Source organism: Cornus florida, unplaced genomic scaffold (genome assembly GCF_030987335.1).
Source record: "Cornus florida cultivar Cherokee Brave unplaced genomic scaffold, ASM3098733v1 CherokeeBrave_3.0.0_Hap2_Chr07, whole genome shotgun sequence".
Taxonomy (NCBI): Eukaryota; Viridiplantae; Streptophyta; class Magnoliopsida; order Cornales; family Cornaceae; genus Cornus; species Cornus florida.
Genome location: NW_026775577.1, coordinates 15,419,452 through 15,439,112, shown reverse-complemented (window position 1 = coordinate 15,439,112; position 19,661 = coordinate 15,419,452). Strand labels below are relative to the sequence as shown.

Here is a 19,661-nt window from a genome sequence, read left to right as displayed (position 1 = left end):
TTAAATTTGTTATAATTTTTATTTAATTAAATTTTAATTAAATAGGTTTATGCTTGAATTAAAGTTTAGAAATTAAAATTGTAGGGCTTTACCCAAGAAGGGAGCTCTTTCAAAAATTCTCAATGGCCGAGTGGAACCCAAGTCAAAGAGATCAATAAAAAGGGAAATAGTTTTCAACTAGCAATTGACGCGCCTCGGTTAAAACCTCACAAGCTGCGTCATTGCCCCAAGCGCAATGATGTGATTGTTTTATGCTCTGTATGTAGTGTTTTATAATTACACTCAGTCTCATCAATTTCTTACCTTTTTCGATGTGGGACTTATGTCACATAACTTTACAAAGCTTTCTTCGAATAACTTGAATAAGGCCAAACCAATTCTGTGACTTTCCCATTTCTTCCTATTGTTGCTTCAGACCTTGCTTTAGATTCAATGTATACTGCTACTTCATTCATAAGAGCTTGGAGAAGTTCCCTTAAAGGTTGGAGTTGTGGGCACCATGTTAGCATATATATATATATATATATATATATATATATATTTATATATTGAGAGAGAGAACGTGACAGAATGAATTTCTTTGAAGCATTCCAGCAACTGAATCCTGTGGGACCAAAAGTGTATAATGACCACCATTAGACTACCTAAATATTGGCCACAGGCAACAATAGAATGGTTTGATTCATGAATATGTTCCGCCAAAAAAAAAAAAAAAAAAAAAAAAAAAATTCATGAATATGTAATTATAAACATCTTTTATACTATAGAATCAAATTATCTGTTATGTTGAAGCCAAACAACAATCGTTGGTTGTTATATTTGGTAGTATTGAATGTCTTATAATTATAATTGGAAAAAATTTTGTTTAAAATTTAATTTAAAATTCATGTCTTATAATTATAGTCGGAAAATTTTTTATTTAAATTTTAAATTAAATTTGTTTTACTTTAAATTTAAGATGCCGATTAAATAAGTTTATGGTTAAATTAAAGTTTAGAACTTAAAATTGTAAGGCTTTACCAAGAAGGGAGCCCGTTTGTGCTTGAATTAAAGTTTAGAACTTAAAATTGTAGGGCTTTATCCAAGAAGGGAGCCCTTTCAAAAATTTTCAATGGCCGACCGGAACCCAAGCCAAAGAGATGAATAAAAAGGGAAGTAGTTTTCAACCAGCAATTGACGCGCTTCGGTTAAAACCTCACAGGCTGCGTCATTGCCCCAAGCGCAATGATGTAATTTTTTATATTGTGTATGTAGTGTTTTTATAGTTATAATTTTCTGATCAACTTCTTACATTCTCCTTATCTTCATTTGACAAGCAGACTCAGCATGGTCAAACCAAATCTCAATCAAATGATCCGTTAACTAATAATTCAAGTCAAACGGTCCCCAATATTACTTCATGGTCTTAAACATTAATGTATTTGCCGGCAATAAAAACAAATCAAATATAAGAAAGAAAATAACAAAAATATTTTGCGAGATTTACATGAATGTATCAATTGATTATGGAGTCTTCTGTGATATTTGTTCAATTTAGTTTTTGAGTTAAGTAGCATTACTCGTTTTGTTATCAACCACGATGATCGTACTAGCATTGGGTCTCAAGTGTAATTTCCTTCTTACTTTTAATACTTTGTAAATATATTCTAAAATACTTTTTTCTCCCTAAATAAATATATTCTAAAATCATCAAGAGGTGTTTAGACTAGTTTATTTAAACCAGGTAATTAAAATACCCAAATGTATATATATATATATATATATATATATATATATATATATATATATATATATATATATTATAAAACCCAAATCATCAAGTTTTAAACTTAAAAAATATCTCTTTATTATTATTATTATTATTATTATTATTATTATTATTATTGAGAGTATTCGAGGGCGGTTTATTGAGTTGAACTTTGTCGTTACGAAACAAAGGAATAAATCCAAATATATCTTAGAGAAATAATAAATAAACCATGCAACACAGCCAGAGAAGGCGACTTAGAGGTAGGACTCGTACGTGCTCAATTTGATATGTGAAATGTTAAACTCTCAATGCATTTTTTTTTTTTTTTTTTGCATTTTGAAATTAATAATCGAAACGATTTGTCCATTATTAATGAAAATTAGGTTGTTAGGAAATAAACCGACCTCCAACCCTAATTACTCTATCCAAACCCAATCTGTCTATTTTTGAATTTTTAAACTCGAGTTTGACCCTCGGACTAAAATTTTTGGGTTAAAAAGTTGAGTTAATTGGAATTGCTTGTATCACCAAATCTCCACAAGAACAATTTAACATGATTTAGAGTTAGTTTCAAGTTACATTACTTCTAAGCATACTAAAAAAATATAAAGTCAATGCAAAATTTTAAAAAATTACGGACAATAAATAAAGATTTAAACAAATAAAGTAAAAAATAATCATAATTTGAAATATATAAAATATTAACAATGAAAAGAATAAAATTAATTAGAAATTGGAAACAGGTTGTTGGTATCTCCGCCAAACTTCAACCCTAATTAAGTTGTCCTAAGAAGAATCCTACTCCCATCTTTTCTTTGATATTTATGAATTCACTAAATCAATTTGAAGATTCATTCAGCTCAAATGCCGGTTTTGCCCTTTAGCTGAAACGACCTAATTGTTTGGTCTCTCTCTCGCCACTGGAACGCTTATGACTTGTCATGAAAGAACTCTGTGGCTAGTATTACTTGTGAATCAATTATCACTACATCTGCTGATCGAGGAGTTGGCGTGCTCTGACGGTGACCTGCAACTGGGCAAGCGCATGCATGCAATGTAAGGCAATTCGAGCTTGTTTTCTCACGGAGGCTCCGCGAACCACCGCTTGCACCTTCACAAGACTCTTCAGCGCTCGAAATGCTTTCCTTGCCTGTCAAACATTCACACCAAACACAGAATATATAAATTAAGAGAGTTCATGAGTTATGTAAACCATTAACTGCAATCAAACAAAATTTCATAGTGGTCATGATTTTGAAAGCAAAAAATTATTATTAAAAAGCTGAACCCTTTTAGCACGAAAGAAATATGTGAAGATATATATATATGTTATGGGTGAATGGTGAAATACAAGATGAGCCCTAAAAGAGGCTTGGATCTTCATGGCTGCAATGTCTTCTTCAGATAGTAACTCTTTCTTCGGGGTCGGGCTACTGGAGGGAGAAGAAAAAGCAGCTTCTGATTTTGTTATCTCGCGATTGACTGCATCTTCTGTGGCAGTTGCATCCTCTGTGAAGCTCGTGGTGGTGGTGGTGGTGGTGGTGGTGTTATTGGCGTGGAGAACAATGACAGTTTCATGATGAGAATACCTGAAAAGCTTTCTTCGAATGACGCCGAACCAATTCTAAGACTTTCCCATTTCTTCCTATTGTTGCTTCAGAGCTAGCTTTAGATTCAATGTATACTACTACTTCGTTCGTAAGAGCTTGGAAAACTTCCCTTCAAAGTTGGAGTTGTGGGCACCATGTTAGCACATATATACATACATATATATATATATAGAGAGAGAGAGAGAGAGGGAGAGAACGTGGCTGGATGAATATCTTTCAAGCATTGCAACCGCTAGAACCTGGGACCAAAAGTGTAAAATGACTACCACTCAGACTACCTAAGTATTGGTCCCAGTCAACAATAGAATGGTTGATACATGATTGGTTCTTGGTAAGGATACGAATAGATTACTTTTAGAAATGTCCTAAATTATCAGATAACGTTTTTTTAATAATTATAAAATCATAAGGTTATAATAGCGGCGACAAATTACGACACGACCCGTTAACACGATTTGATATAGATAGGTTTTGGTTGACTTTGAACGGATTCGGATCATAAACGGATTGACACGATTAATCCGTTTACTTAACCATGTCGAGGTTAGAATTAAAGGCCGGGGTTTAATTCGTGTAACCCATTAATAACTCGTTTAACTTAACATATTATAATCGTTATATGTTACGTAATTTAAACATAAACCTTGTTTATGCCTTGTGATTTTTCTTACCCGTTTAATAAACGGACTCACAAACACGAATTGACACCTCTAGGTCATAATAATCATATACTTGAATAAATTCAAAATCCTATTTTGCCCACAGAAGTTCCTAGGTTGTGGGTGTAAAACAAAAGTTCGGAACTTAGAATTGTAGGGCTTTACCCAAGAAGGGAGCCCTTCCAAAAATTCTCAATGGTCAGGTGGAACCCAAGCCAAAGAGATCAATAAAAAGGGAAATAGTTTTCAACCAGCAATTGACACGCTTCGGTTAGAACCTCATGAGCTGCGTCATTGCCCCAAGCGCAATGATGTATTTTTTAATGTGTGTATGCATTGTTTTTATAGTTACAAGTTTCTCATCCGCTTCTTCCACTTTTTCGATGTGGGAATTATGTCACATAATATCAAACAAGTATAATACAATTCTCTCCTTGTTTACATTAACATGTGATAAATCTCTCGGTCAATCAAATTAGAATCCTAGCATAATTAAAATTGCTTCATCTCCAATTTCATCTGCACTATTGATTTGTTCCAAAACTTTTCCTGTCTGGACTCCGGACTCCGGAGTGCTACTTTTGTAGGCGTAAAACATCCAAATGGGCCGAGTTGACCCAAAAGGCTACTTATTTTTCAAACTCTGCAAAACAATGTTGGTTGGGCTAATACCACCTAATAAAAGAACCAACCCACCACCATGTGACCTCCATTTATATCGAATGTCCATTGTCAATAGATGGCCCGGGTCCATTATTCTCCGAATCCAGTGATTGACTTCTACAAATAATTAAGCGTTTTTGTTTCGGTCGAAATAAAATAAAATAAGTGTTTTGTTATAATATATTTTGAATAATAATTGAAAGGTAATTTCATATTCTAAAAGATAAGGTTGTGTTTTGTATCTTTGGGAGTTCGGTTTTGAGCCTTCGCATTCCTCAGTCCTCCCCACTAACCACCACTGACCGCTAATCACTAACTCTTAACACTTTTGTCATGAAAAAAACAATAATAGTAAAATTTGATCAAGTATTTGGAGTATGTTTGTCATTTATATTTAAAAAAAGAAAAAAACCAACGAGTGTGTTTGATTTAAAATGTCATGCATTTACCATCTCTCAATTTTTTCTAATTTTAATTTTAAGACGCTAATTCAGTATTCTCAATATGGGTTTAATGTAAATTTATAATGTCATTTGTTTAATTAAGAGGTTGTGATGGGTCGTTGAATCCAATATTAATGGTACTTTCTAGATTGATAAATATATTCGAACATTTGATATTTGTTCAACTTAATGTTTTTGAGATAGGTAGCATTACTCTTTTTTGTCATGATCATACTGATATTAAATCTGAAATACGATTTCCTTACAACTTTTAATACTTTTTAAATATATTCTGATATCATCAAGATATGTTTAGACTAGTTAATTTAGACCAAGTTAATTATAATACCCAAATGAACTAATATATGTGTGTGTATATATATAATACCCAAATCATCAATATATATTTTATATTTATTATTTATTATTTATATGTATTTTTTTAAGTTGAGACTTGAGAGTGAAACCACCATGAATGGACACGTGTGCTAATTGAATGACATGTCTAGGAACTATAATTAAATTGATAAAAACATTAAACACATTCTTTAAATTCTGAATATGATGTTTTTATAAGGAAAAAGCAATAATGTGAGGGTTATTTTCTAAGCAATAATATTTTATAATTACCAAGGTCTTGTGCCAAGTGATTTTTTTGGGGTTATTTTCAAGGAAGATGATCCACAGATCTTATTCTCAATGTTGGCGACTGTAAATGGTATAGAGGAGATGAACATGAAGACTAGACCATGAATCAAAGACAGTACTCGAAAGGTAAACATAGGCACTGCTTTTTTTATCTTTTATTTCCTGCATTCCTATTATTCAATCGATATAAAGCTGCAGAAAAAAAAAAAAAAAAAAAAAAATGTGTGGCCTTTGATACTGTGATTTACTTATTGATGTTCTTAATTTTGTAATTGTTGCGTCAAGTGTTTTGCCTGAAAAACTTCCATTAATGCAGTCATAAAATATGGTGGTGGACCACATCTATAACCATTGAGAAGTGAGAACTTGTCTCCTTTCACAACAAATTAAAATCCCTTCTTTTTTTTTATTTTTGGTTTTGTGTATGTTTTTAGATCTTGTTAAATAACTCTGCCCATCAACTGTTTGATTAAATGCTTCAGCTAAACTATTGTTTCTAAGTATGTCAGCCAAACACCATAAATGGGAGGGGCATTTTTTATGTTGAATTAAACGTAAGCCTTAACAAAAAGGGTGTAATTGAATTATGGGTGTCACAAACTTGATATGAAATGATAAGTTTTAAATTCTCAAACTTTTTTTATATCTGATAATTAGTTCATGAATTGCACACCTAGAATCATTTACGTGATGCTCTTATTTCCTTGTACGCAATCCGTGACAGCTGTAATTTATCAAAGGGATGGCCAAAATCTCTACATACATTAATATCTTTGTGTATGAGAAAATGCTTTTGGTACATTTTGATTCTTTTGATAAAGATGGTACCATTTGAGATCATTTCTTTTTTTCTCCTTTAGGTGTTAATGTGTTTGGTGGAACTCTGGTTGTCAATCCATGGCCTACTGCAATGTGTAAATATTGTTCTCTTTTTCGATTTTTTGTGATACTAATAAGACTGACCACACCTCCTCCTATCTTCAATATATAATTTTGCTGCTGTGTTATATTTTTTCCACTATTAATGTCATTAGTCTTTGTGCCCATTAGAGAAGTTGGGAATCAAAAAATGTGACATAAAAAGCAAAGATTCAGAGAGGGGGGAGCTGACTAGGGTTAAATTTGTTTATTTGCCAATTAAACTCCTTATGCCATTCTTATTTGCCTCAAATATATATATATTTTAATATCTAGCTTCACAGAACCTAACTCCCCTCCCTGCAAAATTCAGACCCTTAGCAGGGCTCGGAACTTCCCTATTGCTTATTGGGTGGGATAGACCGGAGATACCATGTTGAAATCTTAATGTATGTTGTTGTGGTTTCCGTTCACCATATATTGAATAGTTCAACATCATGAAGTAAATTGGATTTGTTTTATAGCTTAGTTAGTGAATATCCCAATGTTCCTAACAAGCAAAGCTGTTTTACACATATGTATGGTTAAGAATGAGAGTGGGCATTGGTGCAAGGTTGCTAATTACAACCTAGAGGTCTTGGACGTGGAGATACGATTGCTTCAAACCCGTAGCAAGGGAGCCTTGTCCACATGCACAGACCTATTCGAGGTCCAGTGGGGGCAACTGTTCCCACTTATTTTTTTAGGTTGCTATTATATACCTACAATTTTTTTTGCTTTGAATTATGTACCAATAAAATTTTAAAATTGTCCACACTAAAATTATAAATAAACCTTACTATTGCCCCCACCTCAAGGTTTGAATTTTTTTTTTTAATCTTGTTATTGTTAAAGGCTGCCCCCTCGCACATAATTATTTAGGTCCATCCCTGAGAATAAATATATATTTTTAAGAAGGATACTTCTCAACATGTAGGAAAATAAATAATAATAATAAAAACTAAAACTAATCAAATATAAGAAAGAAAATAACAATAACATAATGGGAGATTTACATGAATGTATCAATTATTTAATCATTTTAGTTGATGTTAGCATTTGGAATATGAAAGTATTTAAGGTTCAGTTAAGAATACTAGGCTTCTCTCCATCATGGCATGGAAGGGGGAAGTTGGTGTGGAAGCTTTGTTTTGTTCAATGGTGTTTGTTATGGAGAATCTTGTCGAAGTAACAAGAAAAAGTACTACTTTTAAATCTGAAAAATAATATAATCTTCGATATAAGTTTTAGACTATCTTTGGTTAAAGCACCAAATACAGATTTCCTTTCATGTCATTTTAAATACATAATTATAATTCCTAACTTTCTTTGTGTCCTATTTACTGGTTTACACGTAATATTTTACAAGTTGTGTTTTGGTATGGGCTGGTTGTCCATTTTAGAATCTATCCTATAATCTATGCACTTCCTATCAGCTTAGTTCTTGATCCTTGCCACTTTCAATCTATTCAGAAGCCTGTCCTTATAGATTATAATTCTAGTAAAGTTAAGTCAGCTCAGAGTCTAAGTGGCATGGGAGTTACTGTCCATGCCATTTATTGTTGCTTTGAAAAACATGTTTTCAAGAGAGAATTATGTTGGGACTGATCTCTGTGGCTGTCTTCTTCTTTTGTACTGGGTTTTTCTTCTATCTATATAATTTGGAATTCTTGCATGAGGCTCTCTGCCATACCATTTTACCCGTATAGATCCAAGACACAATTTTTCCATATATTTTTATCACATCTATCTAAACTACGACCATGAGTTTTTAATCTTAGATAAACTCATCTTTTTTCTGCCTCAACTTGTTGTTCGGCTAGTTCTTACTCTCCACTTCACTCAGGATTTGCCATTCTGTTTCTTTGTGCAGACAGTAGCATTTGTAGCATTTAACTAGGTTTGTGAATTCAACCTAGTGCCTTTTACTGTCACTGAAATTGAAATCTCTTTTTGCCTTCTTATTTTAGTTCTAATTAAAAATGCAAATCGGACTATTGAGTCTTCTTACGTGAAAAATTACTCTATCTGGCTCCAGAAGTAATTTTATTTCTGTAATTATGGGCTCATACTTTGGATAGGGAATTTCTGATAGGGTTCTTCTTTTGATATTCTTATGTTTTATTGGTTATTATTTTTTGGCAGGTCATGACAGTGCAGTACTTTTGTATGGTTCTTCTGCCTGTTGCCTTTAATACTACCATGGTGCAATATGAAGCATAAATGGGAAGGCTTCTTGTACATTTTACTACGGATGGGAGCTCAAATTCACTGGTTGAATTCAAAGGCAAGCAAGTTTAATTTTCTTAACTACTACAGTAATACATTTGTTTTCATCGGTATTATCCATCACCACACTTCCCGTTATTCGAACGACATGCAAGTTCGAAGAAAACTTTGAAACATGAATTATATATGCAAGTTCGAAGAAAACTTTGAAACATGAATTATAAATATATAGATATCTAGCTCGGTCCCTATCGGTTATGTTCTTGTGGTTTCAGTTCACCATATATTGAATAGTTCTGCATCATGAAGTGAATTGAATTTAAATAGGAATCTGATTGACTTTATTGGCGGCTCCTCTGGTAAGATCACATATAGTGGGTGTGTGATTTTTCGTTTTTGCTTCAATTAAAGTTTGGAATTCGGAATTGTAAATCTTTACTCAAGAAGGGAGCCCTTATTTTTCGTTTTTGTTTGAATAAAAGTTTGGAACTCGGAATTGTAGGACTTTACCCAAGAAGGGAGCCCTTCCAAAAATTCTCGATAACCCGGGCAGAACCCAAGCCAAAGAGAGCGATAAAAAAAGGAAATAGTTTTCAACCAGCAATTGACGCGCCTCGGTTAGAACCTCACGAGCTGCGTCATTGCCCCAAGCGCAACGATGTATTTTCTAAATCTTCCATGTGGTGTTTTTATAGTTATAATTTTTTTCAAGTTCTTGTACTTTTTCGATATGGGACTTGTGATATAGTTCAAAATCATCGACAATTACATTAACATGTGATAAATTGTGTCGGTCAATCATATTAGAGTCCCAACAGGAATAAGATTGAATCATCTAATAATAATATCCAATTAGTGAAAAGTCCTAACCTATGCAAATGGGCCGAGCTAGCCCAATAGGCTTCTTTGCATGATGCATCTAATAAAAGGACCAACCAGGCCACCACCATGCGACTTCCATTTGTATCGAATGTCAGTGTTAATAGATGGCCCAGCTCCATTATTCTCACTGAACCCAGTATTTGATTTCTGCAAGTAATCAACCTCTGTAGTTGGGCTGGCACGCATTTTGTAACGGAAACAAAATAAATGTTTTGTTAGAAATTCCGATTATATTTTTGCATCAACATTTTAATTTATATTGTCATTTGTTTAATTAAGAGAATGTATATCACGTTTCAATCCAATAACTTTGTGTTTTTTTTTTTTTTTGGTCACCAATCCAATAACTAAGAATTCAAGTTAATTTTTTGTTTTAGATTGATGAAAAAATAAATATACTACACTTTAAAGTGAATTGACAATTTGATATTGATAAAAAAAAAAAAATTAAGCACATTCTTCAAAGTATGAATACTTTTCCTAAAAAAAACGCACAGTACTGTGATTATATTTTACAATCGGCCAATCCTGGAAATTTGTCATTAAAGAATGTAATAATTATATATACTACACTTTTTTGTAATTTAAAAAATATATGTATTTTAAATTTAATATTGAATAATAAAATCAATTTCGACATTTTATAACCCAATTAAGGGTGGGATACAAGAGTCACATGATAAATTTGATGCACATCTGTGTAATAGTATATAGGATAATTTTATGATTTTAACCTATTTTTTTTAGTAATTATTTTATGAAATGATTCGGCAAATATTGTTATATTAACACTCCAAAAAAGAATAGAATAAAACATAAGAGTACAAATATTATACCATTGGACCCTTTGGTTGCAGAACTACTATTTATGTCACCTGTTTTTCTAATTTCTTTTGTTCTGTTCCGCCGTACTTGACATTGTTTGTCACCCTTGTCAATGTTCAAAAACTGTGCAGTTTTGTTTACCAACTTAATCATCACTAATTTTACATATAGGTGGTCATTTTGCTGTATATTACAAGTGGATTACAAGGCAACTTGAAATTGAATCAGTCAACTTCAACTAGTTTCAAATTTTACCTACCTACAATAATGTGATCAAAGTGCGCGACCGAATAAGAAAAATATACGGAGTACTATTCTCACTGATGGTCCATTTTGTTGAAGTGATCGGTGTCCAGGAGAGAGATTCTGTAGATTATGTAGTATATAAAGTGGATCAAAATTGTCTTCTGGGCAACAATGAGTATATCCCAGCTTGTGAATAATATGGGAACACCATTTTGCCACGTCAGTTAGTCAAAGAAGAGAAAAGAAAGTAAATCAATTTTTACCAAAGACGTATTAGCGTATACATACAAAGTTCGTCACGTCACTTAGTCAAAAAAGACAAAAGAGAGCAAGTCAGTTTTTAGTGATATATACAAAATCTATATATCCCAACTTTTTCCTTAACAGCATCTCAATATTTTTCGAATGTACATCCTAATATTTTCTTGGAATATGATCTACTATTCATCTATTTCTCTTGTTAGAAAAATGTTTGGATGTTGGTCTTGCTTCACAATATTTTCCTAACGTACATCCCAACTTTCTCCTTACTAGCATCCCAACATTTTTCTAACGTGTATCCCAAACAAGATAAAGTAATGAATAGTGTGATATTGGTAAGAAGAAAGTTGGGATGTTAGTAAGAGGAAAGTTGAGATGTAGGTAAGTCAGTTTTTAGTGCAAACATAGAAAGTTTATACATTCTAACTTTCTCCTTAACAAATTGTAATATTTTCCAACTTTCTCCTTACTAGCATCCCAACATTTTTCTAACGTACATTCCAAATAAGATAAAATAATAAATCGTGTGATGTTAGTTAGGAAAATGTTGTGATATACAATTTATATTAAGATATGTTTATTTATGTATTTGTACAATAAGTGAGATGTTAGTAAGAAAAAAGTTAGGATTTAGGTTAGAGAAATGTTGTGATATACAAGAAGTTGTAGATTAGGGGAATATTTGTGTAGAAGAAAAAAAAAAAAAAAAAAAAAGAGTAAAAAGTTGGTATAGTTTTGATTTGGTCTCGTATGTATGTGTGTATGTATATATAAAAGTTTTGCTTTTTTAATTTTTAACTTTTACGATTTTAACTCACTGGCTGTGACCGGTCCTACTGTTGCACAGGAGACGATTTTGATCCTATATAAAGTAGGGTAAATAAAATTACACTCACTTGAAGTTTCGATAAATCTCACTTAGTTGGAGCTTTTGAGGTTTATTATTCTATTCTCCTTGGTTTTTTGTGTGTGTGTGTGTGTGTGTGTTGTTAAACAAAATTCATTAAAAGGCCAAACTACCTTTGTTTTTTTGTTAAAAATATGAGGGCATTATTGGTATTTCACATTCATGAATTTTATATTTTTATAATAAATTATTAAATAAGGGTAAATTAGTAATTGTATCGTTTTTCCTGTCGAAAATTTGTTTCCGATGGCCTTAAAGGGCCATTTTGCTTGCTTTTAATAATTGAGGGGGCCAAGTTGCTTTTAAAAATAGTTTAGAAACATTATGCAACAATGGTATAGTTTTAGGACGATTTTTTTGCTCTTCTCCAATCAAACCGCTCCAACTATGGCGACCGCCATACTTACACTTGCAAGGAAAGAAAAAGGAAGACCACGGTCATCAAACCAATCAGCCTGACTATGATGAGAGTACAAGGTCGAGCCACTAAGTGTTTGTGGGCTCCACTGTATTCAGATTTGGTTTTTGTTGCTAATGCTGTTTTGATAATTTCTTTTTGGTATTTTAAAGATACCGTTTATATGTAGTAGTAAATCTGTTTCTGATGACTGTTTTCCAAAAATTTTGTTAAGAAAATGCTTGCTTTCATAGAATTGTTGAAAAATATATAATTTGACTACATCGACTTGGACCATATATATACTAGTGTTATATGAAGCAAAGAAAACATAAATTATTGAAGCATGCACCATGACTATTCGAGAATTTCACGAGCATCTTAATCAAAGGCTGGACAAGTTTGGGAGAGAGAGAGATAAACAAATAGACAGAATAATAAAGGTGTTACTTTTTAAAAGATTTAACCAAATATAAATGAATTCTTCTAATTCACCTGCCATTACTCTTCGATTTTATGTTGAGGTTTATCCTCTAGAAAGACTCAAATCAATTTTTAGATCATAGCTCATGAATCAAGTATCAATTATCACTATATCTACTGAGGGGTTGACGAGCTCTGACGGTGACCTGCAACCGGGCAAGTGCGTGCATGCATTGCGAGGCTATTCGTGCTTGTTTTCTCACGTAGGCTCCGCGAATCACAGCTTGCACCTTAACAAGACTCTTGAGCACGAAATACTTTCCTTGCCTGTCAACATTCACATGCCAAACGATAAATAAAGAGAGCTCACGAGTCATATATGTAAAATCATTATATTAGTCACTAGGAACTTAGGAATCTCTCCTATACACAACATGCATGGGTTGTGCACATTGAAAAGTGCAGATCATTCCACATGGAATAGGGCCCACTTTATCTATGACTACCAAACTACATGTGAAGTGACCTCCACTCTTCTTGTGCCGTGCATGGATTAGGTTCCTAATTCCTGAAATAGATACATGAAAAGAAATGTTGATGGGTGAAGGGTGAAATACAAGATGAGCTCTAAAAAAGGCTTGGATCTTCATGGCTGCAATGTCATCTTCGGATAGGAGCTTTTTCTTCGAGGGAGAAGATAAAGCAGCTTCTGGTTTTGTGATTTCGCTATTGACTGCTGCTTCTGTGGCGGTTGCTTCGTCCGTGAAGCTGGTGCTTGTGGCGTTGGTGTGGAGAACAATGACAGTTTCATGATGAGGAGGAGGTGGAGATCGGAAAAGCTTTCTCCGAATAACTTGAATAAGGCCAAACCAATTCTGTGACTTTCCATTTCTTCCTATTGTTGCTTCAGACCTTGCTTTAGATTCAATGTATACTACTACTTCATTCATAAGAGCTTGGAGAAGTTCCCTTAAAGGTTGGAGTTGTGGGCACCATGTTAGCACATATATATATATATATATATATATATATTGAGAGAGAGAACGTGACAGAATGAACTTCTTTGAAGCATTCCAGCAACTGAATCCTGTGGGACCAAAAGTGTAAAATGACCACCATTAGACTACGTAATTATTGGCCACAGGCAACAATAGAATGGTGAATCATGAATATGTAATTATAAACATCTTTTAGACTATAGAATCAAATTATCTGTTATGTTGATGCCAAACAACAATCGTTGGGTTGTTGGGTGGTTATATTTGGTAGTATTGAATGTTTTATAATTATAATCGGAAAAATTTTTGTTTAAATTTTAAATTAAATTTGTTTTAATTTTAAATTCATCTCTTATAATTATATTATATTATAATCGGAAAAAATTTTGTTTAAATTTTAAATTAAATTTGTTATAATTTTTATTTAATTAAATTTTAATTAAATAGGTTTATGCTTGAATTAAAGTTTAGAAATTAAAATTATAGGGCTTTACCCAAGAAGGGAGCCCTTTCAAAAATTCTCAATGGCCGAGTGGAACCCAAGCCAAAGAGATCAATAAAAAGGGAAATAGTTTTCAACCAGCAATTGACGCGCCTCGGTTAAAACCTCACAAGCTGCGTCATTGCCCCAAGCGCAATGATGTGATTGTTTTATGCTGTGTATGTAGTGTTTTATAATTACACTCAGTCTCATCAATTTCTTACCTTTTTCGATGTGGGACTTATGTCACATAACTTTACAAATAGACTTTTATGCGGTTCAAAATCATATACAATTACATTAACATGTGAAAATTGCCTCAGTCAATCAAATTAGAATCCCAATCAAACATTGATCTGTTTTAAATATATTGGTCCTAGGAGGAAACTTTTCCTGCTCCGAAGGCTACTTTTAATTTGTAATTCATCCAAATGGGCCGAGCTGACCCGAAAGGGCAAACGCACCTTATGTTTTAAGAGTACTTTTAAAGTGAAATTACATATTTGCAATTATAAATAGAAAAATTAAATATTAGAAATATGTTTTTTTTTTAGTTGGTACTCACACACATGTTCCTAACTTCCTTTTGAAATAAGAGACTGATACCGCTAGATCACTCGCCCATTAAAAAATATTATAAATATGTTTGTCATTTATGTTAAGAAAAAAAAAGTGTGTATTTGGTTAAAAATGTATTTAATTAACAACTCTTAATTTTTTATAATTTCAATTTTACGATCCTAATTTAGATTAATTAAGAGGCTGTGGTATCACCTTTCAATTCAATGACTAAGAATTCAAGTTATTGGTACTTTATAGATTGATAAAAGATATATCTATATATATATACATATACACAGGACACTAGTGAATTGATATTCATGCATCCAACTCATAAATAAAAGAATCAAATATTACAATGTAATTCTTTTTCTCTCTTTCTTTTTTCCCAATCTAGCGGATAAATTTTCTTTTGTCTCAACATTCTCCTTAGCTTCGTTTGACAAGTAGACTCAGCATGATCAAACCAAATCTCAATCAAATGATCCGTTAACTAATAATTCAAGTCAAACGGTCCCCAATATTACTTCATGGTCTTAAGCCTTAATGTATTTGCCGGCAATAACAACAAATCAAATATAAGAAAGAAAATAACAAAAATATTTTGCGAGATTTACATGAATATATAAATTGATTATGGAGTCTTCTGTGATATTTGTTCAATTTAGTTTTTGAGTTAAGTAGCATTACTCGTTTTGTTATCAACCACGATGATCGTACTAGCATTGGGTCTCAAGTGTAATTTCCTTCTGACTTTTAATACTTTGTAAATATATTCTAAAATAATTTTTTTCTCCCCAAATAAATATATTCTAAAATCATCAAGACGTGTTTAGACTAGTTTATTTAAACAAGGTAATTAAAATACCCAAATGTGCTATATATATATTATAAAACCCAAATCATCAAGTTTTAAACTTAAATAATATCTCTTTTTATTATTATTATTATTATTATTATTGAGAGTATTCAAGGGTGGTTTATTGAGTTGAACTTTGTCGTTAGGAAACAAAGGAATAAATCCAAATATATCTTAGAGAAATAAAAAAATAATAATAAAAAAAAAACCATACAACACAGCCAGAGAAGGCGACTTAGAGGTATGACTCGTGCTCAATTTGATATATGAAATGTTAAACTCTCAATGATTTATTATTTTGTTTTTTTGGCGTTTTGAAATTATTAATCGATACAATTTGTAATGAAAATGACGTTGTTAGGAAATAAACTGACCTCCAACCCTAATTACTCTACCCAAACCCAATCTATTTATTTTTGAATTTTTAAACTCGAGTTTGACACTAAAATTTTTGGGTTAAAAAGTTGAGTTAATTGGAATTGCTTATATCACCAAATCTCCAGAAGAAAAATTTAACGTGATTTTGAGTTAGTTTCAAGTTACATTACTTGTAAGCATACTAAAAAAATAAAAAGTCAAAGCAAAATTTTAAAAAATTACAAACAAATTGTTAACGGACAATAAATAAAGATTTAAACAAATAAAGTTAAAAAGTAATCATAATTTGAATATATATAAAATATTAAAAATGCAAAGAATAAAATTAATTAGAAATTGGAAACAGGTTGTTGGTATCTCTGCCAAACTTCAACTCTAATTAAGTTGTCCTATAAAGAATCCTACTCCCATCTTTTCTTTGATTATGAGTTCTCTAAATCAATTTGGAGATTCATTCGATCAGCTAAAATGCCGGTTTTGCCCTTTAGCTGAAACGACCTAATTGTTTGGTCTCTCTCGCCACTGGAAGGCTTATGACTTGTCATGAAAGAACTCTGTGGCTAGTATTACTTGTGAATCAATTATCACTACATCTGCTGAGGAGTTGGCGTGCTCTGACGGTGACCTGCAATTGGGCAAGCGCATGCATGCAATGTAAGGCCATTCGAGCTTGTTTTCTCACGTAGGCTCCGCGAACCACCGCTTGCACCTTCACAAGACTCTTCAGCGCTCGAAATGCTTTCCTTGCCTGTCAAACATTCACACCAAACACAGAATGTATAAATTAAGAGAGTTCATGAGTTATGTAAACCATTAACTGCAATCAAACAAAATTTCATAGTGGTCTGATTTTGAAAACAAAAAATTATTACTCCGTATTAAAAAGCTGAACCCTTTTAGCATGAAAGAAATATGTGAAGATATATATATATGTTGATGGGTGAATGGTGAAATACAAGATGAGCCCTAAAAGAGGCTTGGATCTTCATGGCTGCAATGTCTTCATCAGATAGTAACTCTTTCTTCGGGGTCGGGCTACTGGAGGGAGAAGAAAAAGCAGCTTCTGATTTTGTTATCTCGCGATTGACTGCATCTTCTGTGGCAGTTGCATCCTCTGTGAAGCTCGTGGTGGTGGTGGTGTTATTGGCGTGGAGAACAATGACAGTTTCATGATGAGAATACCTGAAAAGCTTTCTTCGAATGACGCCGAACCAATTCTGAGACTTTCCCATTTCTTCCTATTGTTGCTTCAGAGCTAGCTTTAGATTCAATGTATACTACTACTTCATTCATAAGAGCTTGGAAAACTTCCCTTCAAAGTTGGAGTTGTGGGCACCATGTTAGCACATATATATACATATATATATATATAGAGAGAGAGAGAGAGAGAGATAGAGAGAACGTGGCAGGATGAATATCTTTCAAGCATTGCAACCACTAGACCCCGGGACCAAAAGTGTAAAATGACCACCACTCAGACTACCTAAGTATTGGTCCCAGTCAACAATAGAATGGTTGATATATGCATGATTGGTTCTTGGTAAGGATACGAATACATTACTTTCAGAAATATCTTAAATTATCATATAATGTTATTTTAATAATTATAAAATCATTAGGTCATAATAGGGGCGGCAAATTACGTAATTTAAACATAAATCTTGTTTGTGCCTTGTGATTTATTTTACCCGTTTAATAAACGTGACTCACAAATACGAATTGCCACTCTTAGGTCATAATAATCATATCACTAATGTACTTGAATAAATTCAAAATCCTATTTTGTCCACAGAAGTTCCTGTGAGTGTAAAACTAAAGTTTGGAACTCAGAATTGTAGGGTTTTACCCAAGAAGGGAACCCTTCCAAAAATTCTCAATGGCCGGGCGAAACCCAAGCCCAAGAGATTAATAAAAAGGGAAATAGTTTTCAACCAGCAATTGACGCGCCTCGGTTAAAACCTCACAGGCTGCGTCATTGCCCCAAGCGCAATGATGTATTTTTTAATGTTGTGTATGTATTGTTTTTATAGTTAAAATTTTCGCATCCCCTTCATACACTTTTTCGATGTGGGAATTATGTCACATAATATCAAACAAGTATAATACAATTCTCTCCCTGTTTAGATTACCGGTCAATCAAATTAGAATCCTAGCATAAATAAAATTGCTTCATCTAATCAATCCCCAATTTCATCTACACTATTGATTTGTTCCAAAACTTTTCCTGTCCGGACTCCGGAGTGCTACTTTTGTAGGCGTAATACATCCAAATGGGCCAAGTTGACCCAAAAGGCTACTTATTTTTACTACTCTGCATAACAATGTGGGTTGGGCTAGTACCACCTAATTAAAGAACCAACCCACCACCATGTGACCTCCATTTATATCGAATGTCCATTGTCAATACATGGCCCAGGTCCATTATTCTCCAAATAATTAAGCGTTTTGTTTTAATCGAAATAAAATAAATGTTTTGTTATAATATATTTTGAATAATAATTGAAAGGTACTTTCATATTCCAAAAGATAAGGTTGTTTCTCTGATCTTTGGAAGCTCGGCTGTGAACCTTCACACTTCTCCCCACTAACCACCACTAATCGCTAATCACTAACTCTTAACACGTTTGTCATGAAAAAAAATAATAAAAAAAATTGATCAAGTATCAGGAGTATGTTTGTCATTAAAAATAAAAAATAAAAAAATAAAAACAGAAAAAAAAACCCACCTAGTGTGTTTGATTTAAAATGTCATACATTTACCATCTCTCAATTTTTTATAATTTTAATTTTAAGACGCTAATTCAGCATTCTCAATATGGGTTTAATGTAAATTTATAATGTCATTTGTTTAATTAAGAGGTTGTGATGGGTCGTTGAATCCAATACTAATGGTACATGCTAGATTGATAAATATATTCGAACCTGTGATATTTATTCAACCTAGTATTTTTGAGATAGGTAGTATTACTCATTTTTGTCATGATCGTACTAATATTGAGTCTGAAATATGATTTTCTTACAACTTTTAATACTTTGTAAATATATTCTGAAATCATCAAGATATGTTTGAACTAGTTAATTTAGACCAAGTTAATTATAATACCCAAATGAGCTAATATGTGTGTGTGTATATATAATACCCAAATCATCAAGTTTTTAACTTAAACAATATATATTTTATTATTATTATTTATTATTTATATGTATTTTTTTAAGTTGAGACTTGAGAGTGAAACCACCATGAATGGACACGTGTGCTAATTGAATGACATATCTAAGAACTATAATTAAATTGATGAAAACATTAAACACATTCTTTAAATTTTGAATATGATGTTTTTGTAAGGAAAAAGCAATACTGTGAGGGTTATTTTCTAAGCAATAATATTTTATAATTACCAAGGTCTTGTGCCAAGTGATTTTTTTGGGGTTATTTTCAAGGAAGAAGTGTGTGTGGTGTATGTAAATTTTTTTTCAGGAAAAAAATTATTCCTCTTTAAAATTAGTGTCATCTTTAATAATCGTGACTCACATTCTTATAAGT

The 19,661-nt window shown here is 32.4% G+C and overlaps 2 protein-coding genes, 6 non-coding genes and 1 pseudogene across 8 annotated transcripts; 1 reads left to right on the top strand and 8 right to left on the bottom strand.

Annotated features, from left to right (window-relative positions):
- Positions 1 to 84: 84 nt before the first annotated feature.
- LOC132267730 (U4 spliceosomal RNA) lies at positions 85 to 240 on the bottom strand. The gene has a single exon (XR_009469074.1). It is a non-coding gene; the product is annotated as a U4 spliceosomal RNA (small nuclear RNA).
- An 833-nt stretch (positions 241 to 1,073) lies between these two features.
- LOC132267735 (U4 spliceosomal RNA) lies at positions 1,074 to 1,229 on the bottom strand. Its single transcript, XR_009469078.1, has one exon. It is a non-coding gene; the product is annotated as a U4 spliceosomal RNA (small nuclear RNA).
- A 1,167-nt stretch (positions 1,230 to 2,396) lies between these two features.
- On the bottom strand, positions 2,397 to 4,773 carry LOC132316313 (protein IQ-DOMAIN 17-like). Its single transcript, XM_059814810.1, has 3 exons — positions 4,708 to 4,773; positions 3,102 to 3,374; positions 2,397 to 2,900 (listed from the first exon to the last, which is right to left on the bottom strand). Exons 1-3 carry the CDS (start codon positions 4,771 to 4,773, stop codon positions 2,736 to 2,738), a joined length of 504 nt encoding a protein of 167 aa, XP_059670793.1. The 3' UTR covers positions 2,397 to 2,735.
- LOC132267729 (U4 spliceosomal RNA) lies at positions 4,177 to 4,332 on the bottom strand. Its single transcript, XR_009469073.1, has one exon. It is a non-coding gene; the product is annotated as a U4 spliceosomal RNA (small nuclear RNA).
- Positions 4,774 to 8,032: 3,259 nt separating the features above from the next.
- LOC132316312 (GPI mannosyltransferase 1-like) lies at positions 8,033 to 9,489 on the top strand (annotated as a pseudogene).
- LOC132267732 (U4 spliceosomal RNA) lies at positions 9,402 to 9,559 on the bottom strand. The gene has a single exon (XR_009469076.1). It is a non-coding gene; the product is annotated as a U4 spliceosomal RNA (small nuclear RNA).
- A 4,765-nt stretch (positions 9,560 to 14,324) lies between these two features.
- LOC132267727 (U4 spliceosomal RNA) lies at positions 14,325 to 14,480 on the bottom strand. Its single transcript, XR_009469071.1, has one exon. It is a non-coding gene; the product is annotated as a U4 spliceosomal RNA (small nuclear RNA).
- A 1,900-nt stretch (positions 14,481 to 16,380) lies between these two features.
- On the bottom strand, positions 16,381 to 17,443 carry LOC132267503 (protein IQ-DOMAIN 20-like). Its single transcript, XM_059768661.1, has 2 exons — positions 17,074 to 17,443; positions 16,381 to 16,865 (listed from the first exon to the last, which is right to left on the bottom strand). Exons 1-2 carry the CDS (start codon positions 17,347 to 17,349, stop codon positions 16,695 to 16,697), a joined length of 447 nt encoding a protein of 148 aa, XP_059624644.1. The 5' UTR covers positions 17,350 to 17,443; the 3' UTR covers positions 16,381 to 16,694.
- Positions 17,444 to 17,955: 512 nt separating this feature from the next.
- LOC132267722 (U4 spliceosomal RNA) lies at positions 17,956 to 18,111 on the bottom strand. The gene has a single exon (XR_009469066.1). It is a non-coding gene; the product is annotated as a U4 spliceosomal RNA (small nuclear RNA).
- Positions 18,112 to 19,661: the final 1,550 nt, after the last annotated feature.